The 14710-nt window shown below is 46.6% G+C and overlaps 1 protein-coding gene across 1 annotated transcript; it reads left to right on the top strand.

Moving 5' to 3' along the window:
• Positions 1-343: 343 nt before the first annotated feature.
• On the top strand, positions 344-3095 carry LOC123165777 (uncharacterized). The gene is made up of 4 exons (XM_044583509.1): positions 344-1312; positions 1401-1605; positions 1673-1952; positions 2615-3095. Exons 1-2 carry the CDS (start codon positions 416-418, stop codon positions 1581-1583), a joined length of 1080 nt encoding a protein of 359 aa, XP_044439444.1. The 5' UTR covers positions 344-415; the 3' UTR covers positions 1584-1605; positions 1673-1952; positions 2615-3095.
• The last annotated feature ends 11615 nt before the right edge of the window (positions 3096-14710 follow it).

Below are 14710 nucleotides of genomic sequence, written 5' to 3' on the forward strand. Positions count from 1 at the left end.
TCAGCCATACTCTACTGTAGGTAAATAAAGTCATTTTAGAGGGATGGCCTGGCTTACATTAAAAAACATTTATCTCCCACCGATACCCATAGGTAGGAGGGGATAGGGCAATTGGCTGTTTGGAGAGTTTAGAATAGGAAGTGGAAAAAATTACTCCGTGATGCAAATTTATACTAGTATTTGGGTTTTTATATCGAGTTCAAATATGTACAAGCATATTTAAAGAATGGGCTGAAATGCAAAAAATCCAGTTGCTCTAAGGAAGAAATTATAAATGTTAAATCTGAAATTATAGCAAAATTTGTTTGGTACAGATAAACGTACTCTTTTGGCAGAGTGTCACAAAACATAACTTTTGGCTCACCACACTGCAAACAACGAGCCATCGGTGGTTGGCAGGGATTTGCAAGCTTCAATGCAGTTGGGTACGAGGCGCCGCCGGCGTTCCTCCGAGCCAGGCCCTGCCGGCGGAGCGGACTACCTCAGCGCCCTCCCCGAAGATCTCCTCCTCCTGGTCCTCGCCCGCCTCGGCTGCGCCGCCGCCGCCGCGCGCACGGGCCTCCTCTCCCGCCGATGGCGCGGCCTGTGGGCCCGCCTCCGCGACCTCTCCTTCCGGGGCCTCGCGTTCCCGTCGCTCCAGGCGGCGCTCGGCCGCGTATCCCGCCCCCCTCCCGCGGTCTCCCTCCTCGAGATCCACGTCCCCAGCCAGAACTGGCCCGAGGACGGGCCCGCCGCCGGCGCCGTCACCTCGCTGCTGCGCGCCGCCGCGCTGCTCGCGCCTGAGAAGCTCGTCTTCACTTTCCCGTTGGACTCACATCTGAGTTACGCGGGCGTCGACCTGCCGTGCTTCCACCGCGCCACCTCGATTGTGCTGGAGTGGATCCCCTTCGTCCTCGCCGGGGGCGAGTACCCCGCCCTTCAGACGCTGTCCATCAGGGGCTGCGAAGTTGACGACCTCGGTGCCTTGCTCTCCCTCTGCCCACACCTGCGCGCGCTCAGGCTCATTTGGCTGGGCGGCGACGACGACCGGACGACAGTCCACTCAACGTCGCTGCAGGAGCTTGTCATGGAGGCAATGTGGGCACGCCGAGTGGACATCGTTGCCCCCATGCTTAAGCAATTGACGGTGTCCTTGCACGCCTACGAGCAGGCGAGCATCTCCATCTTGGCACCAATGGTGGAGAAGGTCTCGTGGCAATGCCTCTATCAGAATAGAACTATTTGGTTTGGTCTTTGGTGCCTCGAGAAGCTGAGCCTACAGACGGCAGAGGCTCAGGAACAGCTCCCTTCTTTGCACATTCATGCCTGCAGTGTATGTGGCCTTTCCTGGTCAATTTACTGGAATAGCCGGCTAAACTAAACTATATGACTGATACCAATCTACCAAATTGCTTTTTCAGTGCTTGTTTGACTTTTCCAATGAAGAAGCCAACTTTGCAGAGGAGATAGAGAAGCACCTGGTTGCTGACTTCTCTGCTTTGGAGCTACATCTGACAACAACGGGCCATGTTTTTGGAGCATTTGTGTCACATCTTCTTGGGTTAAATTGGATCTGTAGTGTTATAACTTATAAGGAGGCTTAAGGTCGTCCTACAGTCATCACAGGTAATTCTGCGCTCTGCTTATATACCTCAGTAATACATCCCATACTAATCTACATATTTGGTTTCAGGATATAGATGTGTGCCATGCAGTTTGTCCTTGTCAGCCTACGAACTGGAGGACCCAAATTATCGCCTTGACTGCTCTTGAAGAAGTAGAAATAGATGGCTTTGAAGGAGAGGATCATGAGCTTGATTTCTTGAAACTGGTATTTAGTTGTGCACCAATGCTTAAAACAATGGTTGTGAAGCTGTCAGACGAGGTCTCGTCAGTTGATGATAGATGCACAAAAATATACGACATCTTCAGGGGGTATTCCTCTGTGAAATGCAATGTTTATATTATCTCTGGTAAGTATATGTTATGTGTGCATTATTTGCATGCTCTTAGATGCAACAAGAATACAAGTCAAGTAGTCAGTAATTTTCATGCATGTTGTGCGAAATGTCTATAGCTGTTGCAATGTGCCGTTCACATGCCAATTATAAGGTATCCAATTATCACCTTTATATGCTCCTACTAGTTATTACTAATACACAATGGCACGCTTTCAATGCGTGTTAGAGAAAAATATATGGTATATTGCTGCTGAAGTTGTGTGCGCATTCCCGTGTATTTGTAAAACTAAAGTTGAATGGCAGGTGGGTGAAAGTATTTGATACTGTACTTGTTATGTGGGCTTCCTTACCTTACTTTCCATTTTGCCTCAAGCAATCTTCTATATTGGCTATTGCCCTTTTTTTCTTTGCATCCATATTCGCTAACCAAAGGAAAGTTTCTTAACTAGTTGAAGTTAGTTGTATGTCTAAATTTCATCGGTCTTCAGGTTTGGCCGCCCCAAATTATGCAGTTACAGCTACATTCTGTTGAGCAAGTACTTTTCTATATTGTTCTCTCATGGGAGCATATACTGTGATTTATTTGCTAGTAACAACAACCATTATATAATAAATGGCTATGTTTGCATGTTATGATACTAACTGGAGCTGGTTTCAATTTGCCTCCACTGTAGGGGTAATGCATCACAGCGAAAATTGCCGGCTGACTTGATTCTCATCCTTACATGGACAAGATCATCCTTCCCCGTGCCGGACTGTTAGCTGGTTTCAGGATTCTGCTTGGTTGCTTCAACTAAAAAAAATGAGGTGTTGTTTTGGCAGTTCGCTGCTACTATAGGCTCAGAATGTTGCACTCTTAGTTATATTCAGTTGTCAAAGTCATTGTGCTCAACCGATACATGTCAGTCCTGATCTCCAAGTGGTTCTGTTAGGCCTATAATTTCAATTGCGTTATGTCTCCCTCTTCTCTGAACTACCGCACCCTATATGATGAACAGAGTTGCATATGTACTCATTCTAGCTCTTCCTTGGGTCACTTTGTAAAGTCGATGCTGACTTGTGAGAGTTTACTCGCAACTTCCGATTAGTAAAGTCGCAGACTGTACTCTATTGAACAAGTCGGATCCTTCACCTTCGTTGTTTGCTGTTGTTTGATGTCGCTATGTGTGGTTGCTGTTGTTTGATGTCGCTATGTGTTTATGCATAATCGAACATGTTGATTGTTGTACCAGTGCATGTAACAGCAAGACACGAGGAATGGTTTACTGATTGTCTCTGGCACCAAGACATCGAGGAATATCAACATTTCGGCGTGTATATTTTGAGCCAGGGATGAATATCATCTCTCCCGTATCGCCCTGAATTTCTAGGACAAGTCCAGCACCGAAGATGGCAGATCTTGCAGGGCCATTTTTGAACTGTATATATATGGGCACTAGGCAGATTATTGCGACTGAATTTATACAGGCGGTAGGCCTGCTTCTCAACTGTCGTTGAGCAAACAGGAGCTGCTACGGCCGTCTTCCATTGTACTCTATTCGTCCCACAATATAGAACGTTTTTGTAAGCCTGAACCTGTCAGTTAGATCGAATATAGCCAACGCCTTACTAGAACGCATTAGTAAAACTGAAAATCCTTTAGGCTTTAAGCAATCAGTCCTTGTCTGAAAACTTGAAACAGCACAAGTCATACGCTCTCTGAACAACTAAGTAGAATTCGTAACTTCTATAGTTCATCAGACTGGGCATGATTGCATACACGCTTGCACGTACAAGATCAAGGTAGCCAGAGAGGGAAAAAAAAAGACGCGTGAAGCAAAATTTGCACTTGCACGATTGAATGGAATGAACTATTAATCCTCAATACCAGTTAATTCATATGTAAATAACCTGTATTAGTTTAGAAAATGTGAATGGGGATGTAGCTCAAATGGTAGAGCGCTTATATATGCTAATAAGAGGCAGGGGGATCGATACCTCCCATCTCCAATTCAAGTTTTAGGGGCAAAAAAGCAAGGGATGGAAGGTGAAAATTTCTTGGGCCACAGCCCACACTACACATATATTCCTAACAAGGAATATTTTTTTGCGAGAAAAATAACTAGAGATATATATTGAATAAAAAGAAAAACTAATTAGCAAGTACCATACCCTTGGGTGGTCTATATGTGCAGGTGCAGCAACGGCTGTGCATATTTTGAGCCACAGAACAAGATCCTAGAAATCCAGCACTAGGATGGCAAATCTTTACATAGCCAACCTTGAAGGGAGGGGAACTTTTGGTCTATGGGGTATATACACCCTATATAAAAAATAATTTATAATTTAGTAAATAAATAAAAATTCAAAAAATCTGATTTTTTAAATTAAACTTGACCTTCCATTGTATTTGTAAAAATAATCCACAAAAAGGAAAAAAGCCTTTGACTTCTTAAAAAATGGCCAAAATAGTGTGAATAGTGACCTATAATAGCAATAAATTTTGCGGACGAGACTGGTTGGATGGTTAGGATTCTAAACCCTGAATAAAATGTGTTTACAAATGTTCACATTGATGTTCTGTAATTTTTTTCTTTTTCTGTCTGCATATGTATTTTCCCTACTATGGATTAAAAATTTGCTTATACAGATTAGAAGGGACAAAACATTTCCTATTGTAGATTAGGACCAGATTTTTCCATTTTTGGCCAGCCGCTCCAGAAAGCTACGGAGCAGACGGCCACAGAACAAGATCCTAGAAATCCAGCACTAGGATGGCAAATCTTTACATAGCCAACCTTGAAGGGAGGGGAACTTTTGGTCTATGGGGTATATACACCCTATATAAAAAATAATTTATAATTTAGTAAATAAATAAAAATTCAAAAAATCTGATTTTTTAAATTAAACTTGACCTTCCATTGTATTTGTAAAAATAATCCACAAAAAGGAAAAAAGCCTTTGACTTCTTAAAAAATGGCCAAAATAGTGTGAATAGTGACCTATAATAGCAATAAATTTTGCGGACGAGACTGGTTGGATGGTTAGGATTCTAAACCCTGAATAAAATGTGTTTACAAATGTTCACATTGATGTTCTGTAATTTTTTTCTTTTTCTGTCTGCATATGTATTTTCCCTACTATGGATTAAAAATTTGCTTATACAGATTAGAAGGGACAAAACATTTCCTATTGTAGATTAGGACCAGATTTTTCCATTTTTGGCCAGCCGCTCCAGAAAGCTACGGAGCAGACGGCCACTCTGTAGACGTGGCAAATCCAGGTGCTCGCATTTATCCTGAATTTATTTCAGGATTTTCAGCAATACGCTTTTAGTGAGAGGAGACGTTCCCGTCGACTACGAGACGCCTACGGTGACTTCGTAAAATTTCAAAATGACATCCCGGCTTAGTCTCTCAAAGGTGCTCATAAGGGTAGGATGTTCGTGTGTGCGTTCATAGGGATGAATGTAATGTATGCGCATATATATGAACCCTTGCATCTGTACTGTGTTAAAAAAATCAATAATTTTTTTTACCATGAAGTTAACGCTGGTTTTTTGTTTGTGAGAATTTATATACTAATGCAAAACAAAGTCAAGTTTATTCTTAAAAAAACTTCTATACTTTTTGGTAAATGCTATTGTTCAGTCGGCGGATAACACGCACTGCGCCCGCCGCCTCCTATGTCCAACACGTGTCCTTATCCTCTTATCCTTTCCTTACATATTCTCCGTCTCCTTACGCCCACTCGCAGCCATGGCTGCTGCTCAAGCACGCACGCCCGAGCTCCACTCCGGTCACCAGCAGCCTAGTTGGGCCGCTCCACACTCTGCTCTCGCCCTCCGTCGTTGCTCCAATCAGGATGCTTTTTTATATTTTTTGCAACAATGGCTTTGTTGCAAAAGTCCTCCCGCAACAATGACTTTGTTGCATAAATTTCTTGATTCACACCGCAAACGACATCATCTTTTCAGTGAAAAAAATTCTGCAACATTATTTATGTTGCAATCCTCCCGCAACAACATCTATGTTGCAAAAAAGGTGAAGACGGAAAAAAGATCCGCAACACCATCATCTTTGCAAAAGTCCTCCCGCAACATCATCTATGTTGCAAAAAATGTTGAAGTCAAAATTAAAAAATTGTGGCGAAAATAACACTTAGATGGTTTTGCAAGAAAGTAATTGTTGCATAGCCATTATCAATGTTTCAGGAAATGTGGAGGCTAATGTGCAACTAAAATTTGGGAGGCTCATTGCTCTGTTTTTTCACACAGGTGTTCATGTTTCAGAGTGGAACAGAGCTACTGTTTCAGAAACAGGATCTCACCGAGGATTGTTGATGGGATCTGCTCGATGGAGTTTCAGGAAACACCACCGGGGAACTTGTGAACCAAGTGGAAGATCCAGGTCGTGGCGGAAGCCCCCCGGCAACGCTTGAAGCTGAGAAAGATGGCCACGCCCGTTCTCCAAGCAGGGGTCCTCGGTGAGCTAGATTGGCGTCCGATCCCACCATCTCGCACGTGATGTGGTGTGCCATGGAGGCCTCCCACGTCCGCGGAGGCTGATTTTGCGGTGGTTGGGGGCGGCGCCGTGCTTGGCACATGTCTGTTGGGGCCGGGACAAAGCGCTTGTTTCTGCAACACGTCTATTGTTTCAGAAGAAAGCGTACGATAAAGTCCGATTGGTTCTTATTCTTCTGGCAAACAGAGAATGGAAGTGTATCGAGGATCGGTTTGAGAAGAAACTGAGTTGCTGGAAGGGCAAACTCATGTCATACGGAGGCCGATTGATTCTTATTAATTCGGTGCCTATGTTTCTCTTGTCTTTCTTCGAAGTCCCAGTTGGTTTTAGGAAAAGGCTGGACTTCTATCGATCCAGATTCTTCTGGAGAGCGATGAACTAAAAAGAAAATACATACTCGCCAAATGAGATATCATCTGTCGACCAAAGGACCGGGGGGCCTTGGCATTGAGAATCTTGAAGTCAAAAACAAATGTCTTCTCAGTAAGTGGCTGTATAAGTTATCAGTTGAGACTGATGCCACGTGGGCATAGATTCTCCGAAGTAAGTATCTGCAGTCCAAAACTTTGTCCCAGGTGACAGTGAGACCGACGGACTCGCCTTTTTGGAAGGGGCTCATGAGAGTCAAAGCAGCCTTCTTCAATAGGGCAAAGTTTATAATCGGTAATGGCACTACCACGCGTTTCTGGGAGGATACCTGGCTTGGAGAGACGCCGCTAGCGCTTCAGTATCCGTCCTTATATAGTATTGTTCAACGACGTGATGCTTATGTTGCAACGATACTGCAGTCCATCCCCCTTAATATTCATTTTAGGAGGACGCTTGTTGGCAACCTATGGGAAGCGTGGCTTCATTTAGTGAGTAGACTGATGAAGGTTCAACTATCTCAACAGCCCGATCAGTTGTGCTGGAAGCTTACTAGGTCTGGAGAGTTCATAGTTAAATCGATGTATATCGATGTCATCAACTCTAGCGCCATTCCTAGTTCCGAATATGTTTGGAAAGTCAAAGTTCCTTTGAAAATTAAAGTGTTTATGTGGTTTGTACATAAACAAGTCATATTAACAAAGGATAACTTGGTAAAGCGCAACTGGACAGGATCTACTAGGTGCAGTTTTTGTGATCGGGATGAAACTATCAAACACCTTTTTTTTATTGCCCGTTGGCCAAAGTTTTGTGGCAGACGATGCACATTGCCTTTAACATTACTCCTCCGAATTCTGTCAGTACGTTATATGGAACGTGGCTTGTTGGGATAGAGTCCGAAATAGCTAGACACATTCGCGTAGGAGTATGTGCTTTACTGTGGGCAATTTGGAACTGCAGAAATGATTTGGCTTTTAACAGAACAACAAATATTCATTTTTTGCAGGTTATATTTCGAGCCACCGCGCTGATCCGTATGTGGTCGTTACTCACTCCAACGGAGGCCAGGGAGCGTTTGGTTACTGGATATGTCCGGTATGAGATGGTAGCATGGGATATCTTCAACCGGTTTGGATGACGGTCATATAATAGGATAGGCGATTAGTTTTCCTATCTTTGTTATGCTAGCCGGTTGAGGCCTCTTGGCTTTTGCGTTTTTGGCGTTGTGGCTTTTTTTAAGCTTGCCGTTACTTTTGTTTCAGACTATAAGACCTTGTTGAACCTATTTGCTTATTTATAAAGGTGGCCGGCATCGTTCTGATGCAGAGACCGGGGAGTCCCCTTTTCGAAAAAAACACACACATTAAACTAACAAGCACGCAGGCAAGTCCGACCACCATCATGGTTGTGTACATTTTGATTCTAGAAGATGATAATTTGTTTTCTCTTTCCGTGTACACCCATACTTCAGAGAATGATGTCTGAGTAAAATGGAGACACTGGCATGGCCACAAAATAGATGAACTGAATACTGTCACTGACAACACTGTAATGTTTGCCGAGACCAATATCCAAGATAAAACCGAGCAAACATAACTAATAGTTTCAGCAGAACAGCCACAACCTGGCGAGATCGAGATGTATGGTCGTCTTTCAGATATTTGGAATGAACCAAACCTGCTGGGGACAAAATACAGCATGCTTAGATGCATGAATCGAACGTCTGGCTTTCCAAGTCGTAAATCACTACCCCTTTCCAGCCCTGGAGACCAAAATTTTCTTCATGCGTCAGCCAAGGCGTGGCAAAGTAGACATGGTTGGGTCTTACCCCCGGACACCCTTCGGCACGCAAGCATACGGATTCACTCAACCCGACGAACACCGCGTGCTCCCGGATGGCCGTGGCGGAGCTCAGCCTGACGAGCCTGCGCTCCTCGACATCGACCTCAAACGCCTCAACAATGACCCTCCTGGGGTGATCGGAGCGCCGCTGGGTTCGTATCTCCAGGAGACCACCCCAGGGGGTGGACACCAGGAACCGGGTGAGAATCCTCCGGTGTCTTCCGTCCCCGTCGGCGATGATCGCCTGTTTGCCTGGTTGATGCGGCGGCCCTATGTCAAGATCCCATGCCTCGACCACCCCACGCATCGTCACCGTGTAGAATCTGCCGTTGTGGTGGGCACAATCGGCGTATGAATCCTTGCCCATCTCACAGGACTCGTCGTGGCATGCTGCCAGCGGTTCTCTCTTGCTCTCGCAAAAGAAATCTGATTATTGCCGTAGATGGCCATGGCAATATAGTCACTACCCTCGCCACCACTGTCATGAGATGGAGATGGATCGCATGACAACACCACCTTCTGGTAGAACCAGCGGCCAATGTAATCCGGAGGAGTGATAAGCTTGTCAAAATTACCATAACGATAACCAGCAATGCCTCCATAGTTGTGGTAGGCTCCGTCGACGCTTTCCAGATCAGTGATAGGCGGGAGAGGGATCGTGGCCAGCGTGAAGGGATTGCAGAGCAGAAGATTGGAGAGCTCGTCCGAGGCGATGAGTCAGCCATGGGAGGCTCCGCATCAGGTGAGGTCACGCACTCACGCCGGCCTTGGGGATGACTAACCACGTGCATCTTGCCGGGATCGAGGACGTTTTGGAACTCGCTGCCTTCCGTTCTCGTGAGACGCTCGGGATCGCAGGACACAAGCCATGGCATGCCGGAACGAGGGACGCCGGAAGCCGCCGCGGCGGAGCGCCATGAGGTGCAGACGGCTGACACGGCAAGTGCTCCCGGGAGCTCGAGGTGTTGCAGGATGCGGTCAAGAAGATCCCACGGACACCATGATGATCTGCCATGATGAAAAAGGACCAACTTGTATAGGAGCTCCGCGGGAGCAAATTTATACTATTACCTAGCGACCAAACTGTATTCGGCTCGGAATTCGACAAAATAGCTGACTTGTTTTCTTGCGACAGGGGTAGCACGATCCACGATCTGCGGGAGCAATTTGAACGCAGCCTTGTGATAAGGCCATCAAGTCATCAGAAAAAAAACCCTGCAGAATACGGTTATAAGGAAATCCTAGATTTTATTTCTCTTGATCCAACAGCCTAGCTCAGATGACCGTTAGATCTTGATCCAGCCGCCGAGTTCGCACACAAGCACGTAAGAGCAACTCCAACGCGCCGACCGAAACAGACGGCGATTTTGTCCGTTTGGGTCGGCCGCCCGCTTGACGTCTGTCCTGTTTATGATTTGGGTCGGCAGTGTGCCCAACGCCCGCAACCCATTTCATTTCCGCGCACAAATTTGAAAAGGCCCGTGGCCATAAATCATGCCAGCGGCCATGACATCGCCCAGAGCTCATGCCGGCCGGCATACAATGCCAGCTCCAAACAACACCACACAGTTCATGCTGGCGCACTTGCCAGCACACAAAAAGGGGCGGGAATTCGACCAGGCCATCTCGGCCATGGTCATGCCAGCACACTTGTCGGCATACAAAAAAGAGATGGCGCTCGCCGCCATAGATCACTTGTCGTCGAACTTGAGCATGTCGCCTTGCATCTTCTCGAACCACGGTCTCTTCCTCGGCGACACGGTGTTGAGGTCCACCTTCATGATCTCCACCCCCATCATCATGCTAGCGAGAGCCACTTCTTTCGCCTTGGCAGCGGCATCGAGGGCGTCGTCCATGGCGAGCGGCCGGGAGCACGCGCGGACGGGGGCGTTTTTTGGAAAGTGAAGGAAAATGGTAGACGAGTTGCCACCGACTGGCGGGCCCGGGGGAGTAGTTGACGCGTGGCGCACACGTCCGTCTCGTATCCGCATCGACGCAAATGAGGCTCAAAATTGGGCCGCGAATACGGACGAAAAGCGGAAGCGCGTCCATTTGAGTCGGGCCGACTTTTCTGTCCGCCGCGATTCAAACAGACGCGCGCTAACACAATGGGTCGACGCGTTGGAATTGCTCTAAGTTTACATGCTCCTGGAGCACCCATTGGTGTTGATGTGAAACAGGTCCACACTTGTCAGTTTGATGGCTCCTTTGATGTCCTTCAGTCATTTTCTGAAAAGAAACAACACAATTCGTACGTCTCTGAACAGCTCAACTCCTACAGATCATCAAACTGTCCATGACCACGCGATTGCACACACGCTTCCACGTACATGATTAAGGTAGCCAGAGAAAAAAATGTATGTGTATTTGCACTTGCAGGTTAATTCGCAATAACAGCTCACTAATATATGGTAGAGCGCTTAAGTATGCTAATAAGAGGAAGGGGGATCGATACCTCTCATCTCCAAATACAAATAGGTTGTTTTTTCCCTTTCGCCATGTTGTATTTTTTTTTCTTGCAAATACTTTCATCAGGGAAGGGTAATTCATCACCTTTTGGGAAACGTTTAACACTGGCTGACCGGCCGAAGCCAGCGCCGGTCTCCTCGCGTAGTGGGCTCAAAGCAGGTGGCCCACGCACCGCTTTGCGTTGCCCTTATCTCATCCACGGGACGCCCTCCTCCACTCATTTTTCCAACCCAAACACAATCTATCTTCCTCTTTCTCTGTGCTTCCTCCAAATAACACAAATCCATGGCAAAATAAATCACGCACAGCTTGCAGCTCCGGCGAGAGCAGCATCTGCTGGTCGCGAACACGCGCCACTCGCGCTCTGCCCCAGTAGCACGCCGCGTGCAGCTCTGGCGAGGGCAGCATCTACTCGCCGCGGCCTTCCCCAGCAGATGGCTTGCTGCAGACGAAGATATGCGCGCCCCGCTCCGCTCGCAGGAGAGGGCAACCTCCAACAGAAGATGATGCAACCTCGGCTCGGCAGAGCTACAATCATAGGCTCGCGGAGCTGCAACCAGCCACACAAATGCTGGAACCGGCGACGGCCGTGCTATGACGGCTTCGGCGGCGATCCAGCTTTGCTGAAACCAGCTACTTTTTTTTACTGGAACCATCATTAGTTTTTGCTACCACCCACCCACCCAAATTTTTGCTATCAGGTGATTTTTGCTACAACCGATGAACCATTTTGCTACAACCGTTTTAATTTTTGGTTACTACCGTTGTTTGTCGATTTTTGCTACATCCATCTTCTGTTTTTCCTGTTTTTTTTGCTACAACCATATTTTGATTTTGCTGGAACTGAAGACATTTTTTGCTACATCCACCCATAGCGGTGTTGCTCAACGGTGGCAATGAATTTTTTTTCTTGCTACAACCGTCTCGGATTTTTGCTACTACCGGAGATGCCATTTGCTACCACCGGAGTTTTTGCTATTACCAGTCTTCCTGGAAGCATCAGGAGTTTTTGTTACCCCCTTTATTTTTGTTTTGTTTTTGCTGAAACCATCCTAAAAATTTGCTACCAGCTTCTTTTGATTTTGCTGGAACCGGCATTTTTCGCTTCGGTGTCGGCGATGAAGGCGGGTGGTGTTTTGATTCGCCGCCGGCAGCGAGGCTGCGAGCGCCGACGACGAGCAAGGGCAGTGGTGGTCCAAGCGAGAGCAGCGCAAGCCAGCGTGCGGGATCCCGCGAGCGGCGGCGGCGCTTGCTTTTTTCTCCTCTTTTTTCCGTGGGGGAGGATGACGATAGAAAATGCGGGGCAGATCTGATGGTTTCGCTCGTCCAGATCGAGCGGCTCTAGTTTGACCGGCCGAAACGTTCCGCCGGTGCGCCGGCGCAGAGTACTGCCCTTTATTTAAAAACCATCATAACCTGTTTTTTCCCTTTCGTCATGTCGTATTTTTTCTCTTATAAATACTTTCATCGGGGAAGGGTAATTCGTCACCTTTTAGGAAAAATGGCAGTTACCCTGCATTCATTAAGAAAAAAAGAGTTGCTCAGTTAATTGAGGAAAACCGAGCGAAAAAATCATGTTGCCCGGTTGATTATGGAGAACCGGGCGAAAATCATCACAACGGCTAAGCAGCACAGATAAGATCCCACACACACCACCCCAAAGAGGGTCTGGTCGAGATAGCACACACGTGTCATCGTCATCACTCCTTCCCTAGAGGCGTCATCTTCATCCCTAAACCCTGAGCAAACGACTCCGACTGCACCGAAGGCGGTCCCTCGTCAACCCAACCCACACCGAAGAGGCCGTGTGGAGATGCATGAAGGTCCGCATCAAACCTAGCCACAGGCGACCAGGCAGCGCAACTCCAACTCTGGCGAAGAACCACGAAGGAGAACTAGGCATGGCTGGCGTGGCAGAATATCATCGAATGAATCATCTGCTGCCCATCATTGTACAACACCAGGGCCCCGCCACCACAGTTTCAACTTCGCAACAACAAACCAACGGAGGCAAGATGGGCTGGGCTCATCTTTTTAGGGTTGCAAATATCGATCGGTGACGCTAGATGGGCTGGGACGAGGATCCGTAGCATGGAAGATTGGACACATAGGCCTAACAGTTGGCCCACGGAAGAAGTTGAATTTGTGGCCTTCAATTTCATTTTCAGCTTTGAACATGAATAATTTAATACAGAACTTTCTCAAAAAAAATCATATAGAAGAAACTGCCCACTTGGGAAGTGTGAAATTCATTTTGAAAAATATGTTCCATAGTCTTCTTTTTGGTAAGTAACACATCATCAAGAAAGTTGTGTTCCAAATGTTGCTCTAAAGACGCGCCAATGCCCTAAATTATTTGTGCTAGTTGGGTGCACGATTCATTTGTACGGGAAAAAAATCCTGTAATATATTAATCAAATGGTCATTTTATTTTCTGAACATGTGTCTTGGGCCAGTGGTACTCAAATAATTTTCACGTAGCAAGGCATATCAACCTAATGGTGTTTTGCACTCTCCCACTTGCTTCCTCTGCAGGCATCACTGTCCTTTCTCCTTCTCGCCATGTAACAAGACATGGTGTCAACTTCCCCCGCCTTCCGTATATATTTGCCTCTTGTGAAAACTACCCCAATCTTTGTCGTCGCTTTACTTCGATGTCATCCAAACTATGTCATTTCGCCATCATCTGCTCACCTTATGTAACTAGTATATCTCCGCCATAACTCACAGTCATGTCTGCTTGCCATAGCATTGTAATGATGAGAGGGGCTAAGTGGCTGTTTGGATTGGAGCCTATAGATGCCTCATCAAAAAATTAGCATTGACCAAACTCGGGCCACCTGTTTGGTTGGGAACCAATTTTTTGGCATGACCAAAATGCATGCGCTTTTGCAGTTTAGTTTTTCGCCAACTTAAGGATGGAACAAGGGCGGTTGGATAGTGTGCGAATTTTTTTGGCATCTCCGTGATTTGGTAGGGCTCGCCAGAGCAGCATCGAAACACACTCTATAGGTAATTGTAAGTATGTTTCCGTCGCTCAACCACAACAACAAAGATGCAATCGGCTTCATTTCCGGCTTTGCTCGAGTCCATGTCTAAGAGGCAAGGCTCATCATGTCCACCACATCCAGTATAGGCTAGAGAGATGTGGTTGAGGAATTTTCCGCGCTTGCGCCAACGTCCAAAAATCCGAAAAAGGTTTGCATCAAACGCGCCACAAAACCAGGAATGGTGGACGTGCCTAGCTACCCACCACATCATCATGCATCAAAAGATAAATTTCAACGTAAGTTCAAATGAGCTACTTCCTCCGTTCCAAATGAACTAAAACCACGACAAGTAATTTGGAACAGAGGGAGTATGAAATTCGGCCAACGGCGTAGGATCTGATCTGGTGGAGCAACGGGGTGCATGCGTGCCACCCTGCTCACTTACATATTGGACCAGGACAAATGGGCTGGCCGACGTGGACGGGATCCCGGAAATGACGTGGTGTGGGGAATACGTTCGCCTCCCTGTCTCCAGATCTGTAGAACCTGGTGTGGGTCTGAAACAGTACCCGGATCGATCAGATGAGGGATGAGAATGTGG

This window comes from Triticum aestivum, chromosome 7D, assembly GCF_018294505.1.
Source record: "Triticum aestivum cultivar Chinese Spring chromosome 7D, IWGSC CS RefSeq v2.1, whole genome shotgun sequence".
Classification (NCBI taxonomy): domain Eukaryota; kingdom Viridiplantae; phylum Streptophyta; class Magnoliopsida; order Poales; family Poaceae; genus Triticum; species Triticum aestivum.

Bases quoted from the DNA above. Each gene is read 5' to 3' on its own strand.
- LOC123165777 (XM_044583509.1), top strand. From the start codon at position 416: ATGCAGTTGGGTACGAGGCGCCGCCGGCGTTCCTCCGAGCCAGGCCCT. The intron at 1,313-1,400 runs GTATGTGGCCTT...TTGCTTTTTCAG, and splicing joins TGCACATTCATGCCTGCAGT to TGCTTGTTTGACTTTTCCAA.